The sequence below is a fragment of the Poecilia reticulata genome, chromosome 1 (genome assembly GCF_904066995.2).
Source record: "Poecilia reticulata chromosome 1, P_reticulata-male-v2, whole genome shotgun sequence".
In the NCBI taxonomy this organism is placed as follows: domain Eukaryota; kingdom Metazoa; phylum Chordata; class Actinopteri; order Cyprinodontiformes; family Poeciliidae; genus Poecilia; species Poecilia reticulata.
The window spans coordinates 24,764,886-24,778,911 of NC_088830.1; the positions used below are offsets into that span (position 1 = coordinate 24,764,886).

At 41.6% G+C, this 14,026-nt stretch overlaps 1 protein-coding gene across 1 annotated transcript in view; it reads right to left on the minus strand.

The window, feature by feature from the left end:
• Positions 1–12,596, minus strand: part of usp43a (ubiquitin specific peptidase 43a) — a 122,952-nt gene extending 110,356 nt beyond the window's left edge. Inside the window, exons 1-2 of the mRNA XM_008414659.3 lie at positions 11,504–12,596; positions 770–919 (exon numbers count right to left, since the gene is read on the minus strand). Of these exons, the coding sequence (XP_008412881.2) occupies positions 770–919; positions 11,504–12,112 (759 nt within the window). The 5' untranslated portion in view covers positions 12,113–12,596. The remainder of the gene's footprint in view (positions 1–769; positions 920–11,503) is intronic.
• Positions 12,597–14,026: the final 1,430 nt, after the last annotated feature.

The window sequence follows — 14,026 nt, forward strand, 5'->3', positions numbered from 1 at the left end:
CCTGTACCAACTCTGATTAAATTAATATCAAATTTCCATCATCTCAGTCATGTCATATCATGTCTGCCCTTCACTTCCACCCTCAGCACAGCATATCCAGTCCTGGCTACACTCCAACAGCTCAGATCCAAGGTGAGCACCCACACCCAGAGACGGAGCAGATGCTTCCCACTTTCCCAGCTGTTTCTTTTACATCTCAACAACAAAACAAACTGCTGAACACAAAGATTCGGATCAGACCAGGCAGCCTCATCTGAACAGCAGGCTAAAGAGTCCTAATCTGTGATTGTTATAGACAGAGCACCAACTGCACACAATCTGACATTTTTGTAATTGTTTTTTATTTTTTCATTATTATTATTTCTCCGACCAAAATAAAAATAAAAATCTTGTCCTTGTCCAGTTACAACCTCAAAGGGTTTGAATACTTTTACAAGTCGAGCTGCAGAGCAGAAGATAACTGTTCATGTTGTCTCATAAAACATCTGTGCAGTGTGGAAAAACGTGAGACTCAACATTTCAGCTAGATCCTTCAGAATTTCGGGTTTTTACAGTTTCCAGCAAACATTTCAAAGAAAATCTGGCAAACTAGAAAACACGAGGGACAGCTGAGAGTTTTTTAATTTGTTTAGTGATAAATGTTCAAAGAAAATATATTGCAAAAAAGAAAGTAAGTCTTTGTGTGAATCGTATCACAGCAGGTTTTTTATCCTCTTAAACACACTCAACATTTAAAGTCAGGCAGGGAAACGGAGCAGTGTGAACTCACCTTACTGCTGGCTTTGGTCTTGCTGCTGTTGTTGTTGTCAGGAGTTGGATTGGCATCTTCATGAACTCTGTCCAGCAGCCAGAGGAGAAACTCAAGTGCATCATGCTGAGAGTTCCCCCGAAACTGAGAGGCGTATTTTGACACTATGCTCTGAAAAAGAGGAAAACGTCAAAATTAACACCTAATTGTTAAAATAACACACATTTTACCTGGCAAAAGTATCTGAAATAGCCCCAGAGCGAAGCAATGTCTGTTCTGACTACACAACACAAGCTGGATTTTCTAACCAGTTTGTACTGTAGGGCTGTGCTCTAAAACCACCAATGCTTTCTTGAAGCAGTATTTTCTGGGTTAAAATCTCTACTATATTATTGTTATATTAATTATATTGAGCTGTGTTTAAAAACAAATATTACAAACATTATTTTGCATTCATTGTTGTTTATCCAAGATTGACTTCTAGCAGAAAACAAACCCAGACTCTCTCTAGAAAAACTCTTCAGCTCCTGCTGAGCTATCTCAATGCATTTACAGGCCAAGAAGGCAAATATAGTTCTGGGTCTGCCCTGTTGTCTCCTCCCTGATGAACAAGCCTGGGAAACTTCAGGTATCCAGGTTTGTGTATATCAGAGGCATCCTCGACTCAAGTGAGAATCACCTCAATTAGCTCCTTTCTAAGCAAATAGTAGCAAGGACCCACTGGATGAGGAAGCTTCCAGCTGCCCTACAGAGATTTGGTTCCCAACTTCTGAATATTTTAGATGTTTTCCTACATTAACTGTAGTTCAATGAAAGCCTATTAATCACCCATCACAGTGTGTTGAAGCAGGGTATCTGCAGGTTTCAGCAAGTCAAATTACAGACTTAGGATTTTACAAATAACATGTGATGGTTGAGTGATTCTGTTGTATTAAAATCAAGCGTAGCAAAAACTGACATTTTATGGGGTCAGTTTGTGGCTCTTGGCAGCCGGTTTGTCTTTCTCAACAGTTTTAACCCCCATAGTGCCAAACAAACGTTTCTTAGCATATAACGACCCTGGCCTTGTATGTGTTGGCAGCAACAGTAAGCCAGTGGTGAAAACAAGGCAACTGGTGATAAATCTGCTTTTCTAGAATTTGTCAGTCCCTCTCACTTAATTTTCTACCGGACTTGACAATCGCTAACCGTTCTCCAGCCAAGTGGCCAGTGACATTCATGCATGTGAAATTTTGCGCTCGTGCACAACATGAACACGCTAGCTTGTCATGGGACACAAGAAAGCTGAAAAATGGTGTCGCCATCGCTTCCAGTGTGTTGGGTTTCACCCCAAGTGACAATGACTTTGGCCCTTTGCTTTTGTTCGTCACACTCCATGCGTGATAGACGCAAAAAGCTAGTCAGCTAGCAAGGGTGTTAGCAGCTAGTTAGTGGAAGCCTCTAGTAACAAAATGCAATGAAGACGTCTGAATGCAACTCAAACTTTTGCCTAGCAAAAGTTCAGCAAGAAAAAAATGACGTATATATGAGATTGAATAGGATAAGCTGCTGAAGAAGAGGGAATAAGTTCTGGACTGATTTGCCTAAAGTCTTGAACTTTCCCCATGAGTGACTGTTATGACAATCAAACAAAAGGTAAGTCCAAGTATCTTCTAGTAGAAATCAATTATACATAATCACTCCACTTATTTAGCTTTGTTGGATAAACAGGCTGCACAGTCACTGACAATGACACCTGAATCTAATGGAACCATTAACTCTACAGTCGATGGCTACTACTCTATCTCTTCTTCACCATCTCTGTGTGAGACTGACATGATCCAAACTCTGCTGTGCACCTCATTAAAAATCAGCACATCATACCTGCAGTATCCCAGGATCTAAATATAAACACTGAGGGGAGCCCCCTCCCGGCTTCACATTCCTGCTCCATCCTACCTGACAGAGAAGGCCTGTTAATGAGCTTCATCACCATGAGGGAGTGCTGACAGGGGACGAAGGGACGTGGGACAGACGGGAGGGAGGGATGCTGGAAAAATTACAAGGAGCGTTTCTCTGTCAAACGGACAACACAGCTGTGGAAAGCTTAGGAAGCAGGTTTATAAAGATATCAACAAGGAAAAAGACCTGAAACTGCAACGGATAAGAGCGGATAAGAAACTACGAGGACAGCGCTGAGTCTGGGCAAAGGTGAGATAAAGAGGTCAGGACTTTGCTGAGGAGTGGAAGTGACTTTTGGACCGACTTCACTGTCACACACTTCTTTCCCAACTTTATCACTAACTGATGTGTGTGTGTGCGTGTGTGTAGGTCACAGCAGAGTGTGTAATTTTTGCTCATCACTTTGATATCTGTTTGCAAGAGAGTCAGTAAATGTACCACACAACCTCAAGGACACAAAGTTTTCCTTTTAAACAAGGAATGAAACGACGTGATAACGGGGCCTCGCTAAAGTATTTTGTCACATTACTGATAGAACCATAACCTTTAATGCATTTTATTAGGAAAACTATCCATTCTTTCAAATCCACTTCACAATAATGTGTTCAACCGTGTTGTTCCATCACATTCAGCCCTAATAAAACGCATAGCAGGCAATATAAAGCCAACGATGACAGCTACTATTTTGCTGCAGAGAAGAGAAATGGAGAATTCATGAAGATCCCTGCTTCCCATCTCACAGCAAGAGGGACAGGGCAGTTAGACTCAGCTTTGTTTGGTTCCAGCAGAAAAAAGGTTGACTGGCACATCTGCAGCTCCTCTACCTCCTCAGCTGGATTTCTGTCATGAGTACCTTTCAAAAATGCCATGCACCAAACTGACAGAGCAGGCGCCGTCATGATGGTTGGGGACATAATAATGGTCTCTCAGAAAGAGGCAGAGATAATTTTCTTTTTCTGTGTTTAATGCATTTAAAACATTCGCTTAAGATGATGATTCTTTTTATATGTAGAGTAATTAAAAAGAGAAAATTCTGTCAGAGACAGTTAAGCAAAAATCTAAATGAAAGTGTCACCTAGTGAAAAATGCATCAACACAAAAGTAAACGACATGGAAATAGAAAAAAAGAAGGGAAAAGGACAGCAGCTGAGACTCAGACCAGAGAGTGAAAAGGACAGCAGGAGGGTTGAAATGTCAACTTCCTCCAGATACCTACACTCCTCAAAGACGAACTGCACTGAGGTTAGCAGGGATCTGAAGTGTTTGTTGGGTAAACACTTCTGAAGTAGTCAAGGAGAGGATAAAGGTGGGTGGAAGTCTGAGGCTTGAGCGAGCTCAGAGACAAATCTGAGGACTGTTGATCAGCCGACACCAGGAATATACCAGGAACTAATGTCTGAGACCAAAACATGACGGGTCTGTTGGAAGCGACACGTCTGTCTTTTAGTCAAACTTCTCATTTAAACTTTTATAAATTTTGCTTGTCAATAGTTTATCACTAGATCACTGTAGTTTCAGGAATGGAACAATACTCATTTTGAGGAATGAGAATCCGTTGTAGTATTAATCCCAAAGGGAACCAGCCACTTCCTTGGGGAGGAGTAGGTTTTTCTTTGGGGTTTTTTATTGATCTACACAGCAAAACTATGTTAGAGCACAAAAGGTAAACAGCTGGGTTCAGTTATTAGAAACTTAATAAACTGGACCCAGTCTGCAGTAGAGGTCAGTGCTCACAACACTCTACAATAATTTAACATCAAAGACATTATTTAACAGACAGCAGAGTAGCCTTGATTTTCATTGTACAATAAAAGAAATAGAAAACAGAGCAAGGAGAGGAAGAAATGTTTGAATAAAGAAAATGCACTACTCCGCCAAAATCTGATTCCTGTGTGAAAACCTTTTTTTTATTTTTTTCTCCCTGCCTACTTTGTTTAGCCTTGGATACTGTTGCCAGCGGGAGAGTCCTGGTTGACGTAATTAGTCAAGTTTTTGCCAACAAATTTAGTCGGAGGGAAAAGGTTATTTTGAGAGAAATGTTACTCCTCAGAACTAAGCATGTTCTTATCAAAGCAAACATATGGGTTGAAGGCTGGATGCCAATATGCTTTTATTTCTGCAGACCACTGGATTCATGCTACACACATGAAGGCAACATTTTACACATGAGCAAATCAGCAACCCGATCAGTTTGTTGACAGGAAACAAAAGACCTAATTAATGTAACAGTTTATTTGTTATCTACTTCTTATCTGAAAAGTGTAATAAAGCTTGAGGATGCAGGACAGTGAGTTATCCTACAAATAGAACCGACAACAAAGAAGATAAAAGAATGAGCTAAAGATAAGAGATAATAAAAAGCAGAAAAGTGCCTGGGTAGCCTCCACTGTTGGGGGCATGACCTTTCTGTGGTCAGCAGAGGCAGGGCTGCACTCTGCCAACATCCCCTGCATCCACAACCTGATGTCTGCTTTGGAGTTTCACCTTTCAACCTCTACTTCACCTCTCACCATTAATCCCCCTCCCCACCCGCGCTCTCCCTACGTCCATCCTCCTACTGGGTAAACACTGACGGATCAGAGACCTGGCAGGGCAGGAATTTACTATAAACATTCATCAAGAAAATAAGCCGCCTCTCTCCCTCCCCGAAAGAACCGCCTGCCAAACAGGCATGAATGGATTCCTTAGTGGCAGACTGACTGATACTGACAAATTATGAGGCAGGATAACCTTTGGAGATTCACAGGTGTGGCTGGAAGCAGAACGGACTGAATCTCTCATTACCAGCTGCTTTGTTTCATTCTTCTGCTGCCTGGTGCAGCCCGGTCACCTCTGCTGCTACAACAAACCAGCAGTTATGATCACTCTGCTACTTCTGCCCCTCCTTTTCCCTGTATCCCGAGTCTTTTCTCTGAGCACCACCAAGGTCCTCTTAGTCTTATCTTTAGAGATGAACCAAGAAACCTGTCTGGTGACTGGAATCAGCCAACCTTGCACTTGTCTAGTCCTGATTAATAATCAGATGGTTGGAAACTAAGAATATAACCCTTTTCCCATTCAGTGAACAACTATAAAGCACTATCAGTGCAATTTGATGTAAAGGTTTGCACTACAGGACCAAGACCCAGCCTTTCAGGCCAGCAGAAAGGCAACATACCTAATCTATGGCAGCAGGTTGGCTTTTCCTTCTGGCTATAAACCACGCAAGAAGATCTTAGATTCAAATCCCAACCAACATGGACTTTGTTTATTCTCCATGTGCATGCATGACTTCTCTCCAGGTACTCCGGCTTCTTCCCATGATCCAAATCCATGACTATTAGGCTAATCTAAATAACCTTTTGAATGCATTGGTTGTTTGTCCTCTGATGGACTGCCCCCTGACCAAAGCGTATTGTACGGTGTCCTTGAGTGCCAGAAAGGCGCCTTTGAAATAAAATGTATTATTATTATTATTATTATCCCATCTCTAATCCGATGGGTACCAGTCCACCCGTAACTTACAACCGATTGCCTCTCAGCACTACAACACCCGACTTTCCCCCCCACATCTTTTTGTCCCACTTTAATTCTTCTTCTGCAGCCATTGTCCCAGGGAGCTTTGGATTCACATCAGGAACAGCGGGGAACATCTCAGACATTCCTCATGGCAAATTGTTGGAGTACATGTTAAAAATCAGGCACGGTCCACAGTTGAACCACTTTGAAAATCCTCCAAAGAACTCTGTCTAACTCTGAGGTTCCAGAGGACGGGATTCTGCAGCTGATGGGTCCAAAAGAAGAGGGGATGAAATGTGTCAGAAATGATCGCCTCTGAATGTTTTACAGACCGACGGAAGGCTCTTTGGGCTCTGCTGAGACACAGAAATTGATTCTTTGAGGATTCACAGCCGAGCCTGTAAATTCACTGCTGGGTAGGCAACTGACAGCGCAGGGAGCTGCAGCTTTCCCACGTTCCAAAACATGGATGAGCACACTGTTTTATCACTTCAGTGACTGAGCCTGAAGTAGGCTCTTACTCTGCAATAATGTTCCAGCAGGGCAGAATATTTCAGGATTGATTTATTCGCTTACATAAATTAGAACAAGAAGAACAACCTGATCGGTCTCGTGTTGGAAAGCTCAGCGAAGCAGCGCAGACACACTCCTCCTCATGTTTCTATATTATCTGTTCTCACAGCAGGGATGTGGGACTGAGACAGGGACATCTCAACGTCATGCTGCTGTCCACCAGCATATGGCGGCTCTTTTATCTTAAATACAAGAGGTCTAATTTCCGCGCAATAGGCAAGAAGTGCTGTCCTGTTCCCCAAGGCAACAGAAACATGTGCAACAAAGAATTAAATTTACATGCAGAACCATTAAGCTTCACGATACGAACAATGCTGAAGTCTTAAAACGAATTCGGCCTCCCATCTGCTGTGCTGAAAAAGTGCAACAATCAAAGCGAAATTAGAGGCAGCAGGGTCGAGCATTTCTGTGCAGCTCAGCACGGAGAGTCCAGGTGGTGTATATCCTAACTGCTTTATGGGTCTACAACACTGTCAGCACTTAGAGTGAGAACGGGCACAGACCTCAAAAAAAGAACAAGAACTAACGTGGTGAAGCTATTTCGCTGCACTTCATCACTGTCATCCGAGCCAGGACACCAGGCAAGTGGTTTCATCTTTGTTCTGACTGGACGTCTCTGGTGCAAAGAGCAAAATCCTACTATGAAACAAAAATGATTTCACTTCACAGTTTTTAGATGAAGTTGTTGCATTTTAAGCTAATAATAGAAGCAAAATATCATAAAGCAGACGTTTTCCATCCAAGTAAAACATCTGAAAACAACAACAAATAATCTCCTCTGCCCGGTAAAATGTAATTGAAAGGGAACCTAATTTAATCACACACCAGGGAACAATACACAACGCAATTATTTTCCTGATTATAGAAAAAATTGTGATCAAATTAAATAGGAAAATAATCTAAATGTTTATATTCCAGAGTACAGAAAATGAAATCCCTGTTTATTGTTCAGTTCAGGATTAATGCAGATTCAACAATCATTGTTGGATTTGAGGCTGCAAACTAATAAGCAGGGACGCACCAATCAATCGGCCAAAGATCAAAATCAGACTTTTCCTTTAATAAGCTCAAGATGTCAGATATAGAAAAAAACTGTTCTCTTTTCCCCATTTAATAAATGAACCCAAACTACAAACTCCACTTTTAACCATGCTGATTGTTGATGTACTAACAGTCCGAACCCACCATGGATTCAAAAGCACTTCATTTTGGACCAGATTCAAATCCTTCTTTGATGCATTCATCAGAATAGTATGACAATCTTTTTAATTTCTGTTGAATTCGAAACGTACCCTTGTATCAGGGAACCTGCAGTACATTTGTTTCTTTTATGTTTAAAGTAGAATTTAATTGTTGACTTTACACAGATGAGTCTGCACAGTGCGTGTTAGAATTAATCAACAATGGAATCAGCAGGTTAGACCAGAAAGATGGGCAAGACCATGTTTAATAATAAGGTCAGATCAAACACACGAATGCCTTACACTGACAATGAAAACCAACGAGTCATTTAGCCAATCAGATCAATCCCTGATAAGAAGAATGGCAATGGCTGAAAGTTAAAAATAAAACATTTTCCTTAGTTTAAATGCATCAAAAATGTAGAAAGAGAAATCAACATCCATTTTGAATGTTATTCAAACACCAGCAATTGTGCAATATTTAACAAAGAAATTGATGATGAATGCTCCAATCCCAATGTCAAATAAGAAAAAAAAAAAAGAAGATTTTTATTAAAAATCCAGGGGTTCCTCCCCAACCAGAAGTGTGTCTGTTTGGTTACGAGCAATGTCACCCTTACTATGCTCGTCTCGTTCTGTCCCACCTTCTGGCTGAACACCATTATTGCCTTCCCAGCAGGGGGCCTCCTTTTCCAGACTGAATACACTTGCCACAGTAAACATCCCTCTACAGTTCCACTGAGAAGCAGGAAAATACACACCACACACTGTGCTGCAGCAACGGGACATTTAAAGAAGAGAAGGTGAGTAAAGGACTCCCCCTTCAAAATTGGGAGGCAATGGATAATGTGTGATATAATCTGGGAAATAAAACAGGTTTTGCTCACATGCCTGCATACAGTTACAGCTATTTTTGTGTCTGAGCAACAAGAACAGAGTCATTATCTTCAAATTTGCTGCTGTATTTAACAGAGTTTAATGAATGCGTGTCCTCCAAGTCTGCCATGAAGTAAAAGTCACTCAATGTTTGTGGTTCTATTTACTGTTCAAGTGACAACAAAAAGGAAGTTTCATTAAAGGAAATTTTGCAGTGTCGTACCCAAAATGTTTCACGGCAAGATTTGAATTAGTAAGTAAAAAAGCTTGCCCAAAGGATTTTTAAAATTTGCATCAAAGGATGCAGATGACTTGTAAAAATAAATAAATAATAAATAAATTGAAAGCCATGAAAACCTTTTCTTCCACTTCACAGCTTGTGCTGGTCACATAAAAAATCTGAGATTCGAACATAAACAAATGTAATAGGTATAAATACTTTTCCAAGCCTGTAGTCAATACAAAAATCTAAACAAAAATGAAATCTTAAAGAGATTTCATTTTTACTAAGACAGCATTGAGATAAATGTTGAATCATTTATCTGTATTCACCCCCCTCATACTTTAACCTCTGTGCAGTTCCTATTCATTAAGACAACTGGTTCACCGAGTCAGTCACCATCTCTTTTTGGACACCTGCGGCTGACGAAGCCATTTGTCATGTAAAGACCTTAATGTAGAGCTGTCACCCATCTACAACAAATAGTTTATCTTAGGATTCTTGTCTGCTGTCATCACCACTTAGGAAAGTCTAGGAATGCAGTCAAACCATTCAGAGGACTGGAATGGGTAGGTAAAACAAAGATACTCCAGGCAGAGTAGAATCCGTAAACAGATGGAATGTGCACACAAAACTACTACTAATTGAGCAGGTATAAAAGATTTAAAGCCAGGTTCTAAAGCAGAGAGGCACTGAGTTGTCTAAACCACAATCAGTAATCCTCACGCCTTACATTACTCTGATAACTGTGCAACTTACAAACTTCGTCAATAATCAAAATCTCCTAGACAAATAGCTACATACATACCTGTCAGGCTGGTAAGGCACTGAGCTACAAACCGGGCTGTATCAACAGGTTTCACCTGTTTTTTTCTCTCTCTCTCTCTCTTTCTGAATGGAACTAGATTCGCATGTGAAGAAGCTGTGTGAAGAATCCAAGCTAGGATTTCACAGACTCTTCTCTCTATGGATCCTAATGTCTCTATTCAATACGTACATTTCATTTTAGTGGAGCTACTGAGTTCAGTCCAGACAGGACAACTCTTTGAAGTGTCATTCAGTAAATGATGACACTTTTAATTAAAAGTGTCATTAAAAGTGTCATTAGTTACCGAATGACACTTCGTGACAACAGTCATAGACATTCATAAAGAATCCTTCATGTTCATGACAGATGTTATGTCACGTTTACGACAATGTCATGTCAGTCTTATGCACACCCCATCAAATAAAGTGTTACCACATTTTTTTTATTGCTTTGTTCTTGAGGTTAAGAAAAAAGTATACTTAGGAACAGCTAGGAAGTTAGGACTTAGAATAAAATTATTTTTATCTCCAATAAAAATAAACTTACTTTGGATAGTTGGTCAACATGATCAGTACTTTTACTTGTTTTGATTAGTATGTTGTAAAATATTTATTTATGACAAAATCGGCTCAACAAAAACAAGCTTCTGCAGGCCAGCTACATTGCATCAGGCATTTAGCTCCTTTATTTATTTTTACACTTTTAAAGAAATGACTCTTTCAGGAAAGTTTATTTGTATTCTTTCTGGAAGCAGGAAAATGCTTTAAAACCAAACATGGAGTCTGCATAGATTTCAGAACATTTTGGCAACAATAAAACACTAAGTAGCCTTTTGTGAACATGACCAGGGAAATCTAACGTGCTATGAAACAGGTTGCGTTAAAACTCCATGTGGACTGGATATCCAAAGGTATTTAAAGGATGAAAAAATGACAGTGGCCCACTTGGCATATTCCCACTCCTCCTTTCTCCCCATTTTAGAAAATACAACCATGTTATACCCACGTGTCTCCTTTTGTCCGCTTAGTGTCCATTGAACTTCAAATATAGACTTCAATTACAAATGACTGAGATGAAACGGTAAACAATGTCAAGGAAAAAGTGGGCTACAACTGTTTTAGGAAAATCTCCAACCTAACCAGAGGAACGTGGGAGTGTCTCAGACAGGACATTTTTGAAACATGTAAGACAATCTTCTCATGTGCTGCAAAAATTTGTCTATTTAGTAGTGGGTATTGTAATGATATTTGACATTTGCATATTTTACAAAAATAAATAAGAATTTAATACGCAACAAATTACATTGCTGTTCCTGTTGTGTTGTCATTAACCGAACTAAGAATAAACGACAATGAGAAGTTTGTTTTTTTAGTCAAATCTTCAGACTTAAGAGAACATAGGTAGTGGAAACCCTGTGTCGTTAACATGTTGTTGTTCTGTGCTAAGTATACATTTGTAAGTGGGGGGTAAAAATACACCCCAGAATAACCTCTTATCTTTTCGTTGTAACAGTTTGTGGCGTTGTTTACCAAGCTGTGTCTCATTTTAGCTAGCTCCACCTCCATCTAATTGTAAACTTGTTGGAGGAAAACAAAACTCTAAACTAATTTCAGGGCTCTTCCACAGACAAAACACTTATTAGCAGCTCCTGTCCTCACCTTGAACTCTCCAGACATCTGCGGGGTGTAGTCCAGCGTCCACAGCGCTCGAACCAGCGACGCCAGTTGCTCGGTTACTTCACCCTCGGAGCTCCGCGCCTCATCCGCCCTCACCTCACCGTTCGTCCTCCCGCTGCTAATATCCGACTTGTACTGCCCCAGCCCGAGGTATTCGGCCAGCAGGTCCGTGTTGCTGAGGCACTGGACCACGGCATTCATGAAGCAGGTGTTGCCGTGGTTCTTCAGTCCCAACACGCCGGGAGTCTTGTCGCCGTAGCACCACGACAGCCTCTCCTTCACCGAGCCGTGGTAGGAGGACACCGCGGAGCTCCTCTTCGCGGCTCCCTCCCTGGAGGTCTGCGAGAAATCGTCCCTGAAGCCGCCCGAGGCGCTCCGCACGAAGCCGCCGTCGTCCTCCTCCGCGTCCGGCGGCTCTGCGTCGCCCAAGTGCGCTAAAGTGCCCAAAGTTTTCAGGATCCTTCCCATGAAATTCCCAAAAGAACGCAGCGATTTCCTCCTGACGAACTTTCCACTTTTATGTTTCTGCTCCTTCGACGTTTTGGATTTCATCGGCTGTTTTCTTGTGTTGCTCTCCTTGCGGCTGTCCATGGCTCATGCAGTGGCTGAACGGGACCGAGAGAAAATGAAAGAAGATTGAGAAGAGGAGTGCACCTGTCTGCCAGGCTGTCCACCCCTCCTCCTCAGCTTTACTTCCCCCTCCACTCCACACACCTTACGGCTCAGCAGCCACCGGCTCGGTGCCAATAAGGCACATGATCACTGACACGATCCCTCAGACATCTCATCACATTTCGATGGGTCACGATCTCCGCACCGAGCAGAGCGGCTCGTCTTCCCGCACAGCGCAGCTCCAGTGAGCTGCACTTCCTCATCGATGGCTCTCCGTGATGAATTGAGCGTCTGGCGGTCTTTGACTCGCCTTGCCCCGCTGTTATCCCTCTCTCCTACTCTGCTCAGGGACCCATGGGGAGCTATTTGAAGGTTTCATTCTTATGCCCACCTTTAGGACAAAGAACTTGATCACACGCTTTGGCCAGAACTATAACACGAATGAGCTGCTCCAATGAACTGCTGAGTTTCCCTTCAACTTTAAATGTTTGTAAAACACTGGCAATAAGGAAGTTGATTAGAATATGTGTCAAAGCTCTGTAGCTTTAAGCTGCCCCCTGTAGGATTAATTACATCATAACCTGCCTTGATTTTCCAAAAAGTAGCGGAGAAACCGCCTTTCTGGGTTGAATGTATCCTTTCGGTGTCAGAGGAACAACATCAAAACTACTTCTGAATTAGTAGAAATACACTGCCTGGCCTAAAAAGGAAAAGCCTCCTTAGTGTAACTGAGTCCTCCAGCAGATAAGTTATGTATCCTCAGCTGATGCAATCTTAAACAACCATGTGGAAAGATGCCTTCTGTGGTTGTGAGGAAGATGTTAATCTGTTTAAGAAGGGTCAAATTATTGTTATGAAACACGAAAACATCTGAGGAGACTGCACAAATTATAACACCGAGTTAACTGTCTAACACAGTGGTTCTTAACCTTTTTTGAGGTACCGAACCCATCAGTTTCATATGCACATTCACTGAACCCTTCTGTAGTGATAAATAAAATATGATCCCCCCCAATTCAAGACATAGGGGTGACCCAAATAGAGTCTAGTTGGGTCACCCCAAGATCACCAAGTCTTCCTAAAAGGTAGAGTCTCTGAGAACAGTTCTTCAAACTATAGTCAGTGTTTTCAGCAAAGTTGAGCTGACTGTCCAGGAACGACCCAAGGTATTTAAAATTTGCCACAGTTTCAACAGGTTGGCCATCGAGAGAAACTGGAACCACTTTAAGATCTTGTTTAGATCATTTAATTAGCTCTACATTCTTAAGAGAATGAAAAATTTATAATAAATAATAAAGACTGTGGTATTCTGATTTAGTAATGTAATCATATTAGTTGTTTTACCACCCCCACGCCACTAGAGGCAGTAGCAACCCCGAAAAGATGCGACTAAGGAGCAGATTTAGAAGTACACCGAAAGCTACAGAATTTGGTAAAAACTGTGAGCTTTGCTGAATTGAAGACACAAGTTCAAATCCATGCTGAGTGGAGCTCCTTCAATCAGGGCTAATAGGCGTCATCACGACTTTACACAAGTGTGTCTTTACCTCCACGGTAGAGGCCCCTTCGAACCCCTGAGACCGACTTATCGAACCCCTGGGGTTCGATCGAACCCAGGTTAAGAACCACTGGTCTAACACATTATTAAAAAGTCAAAGAAGAAGTGGGGAACCATCGTCTTTGAGTAAGAAATGTGTTTGGAAAAAACCCCTGAATGACAGTGATTAATTCAACTCTTGGGAGATGTCAAAGAGTTAAAGAAAGACCGTCTCCACAGACACAATGTGAAGGGAACTCAAGAGATTGGGACTCAACGGCTGTGTAGCCAAAAGAACCAGCTAGCATTGAATGTTCGGAGGACGTCCGCCGAACGTCCTCCGACTACGTTTTCCA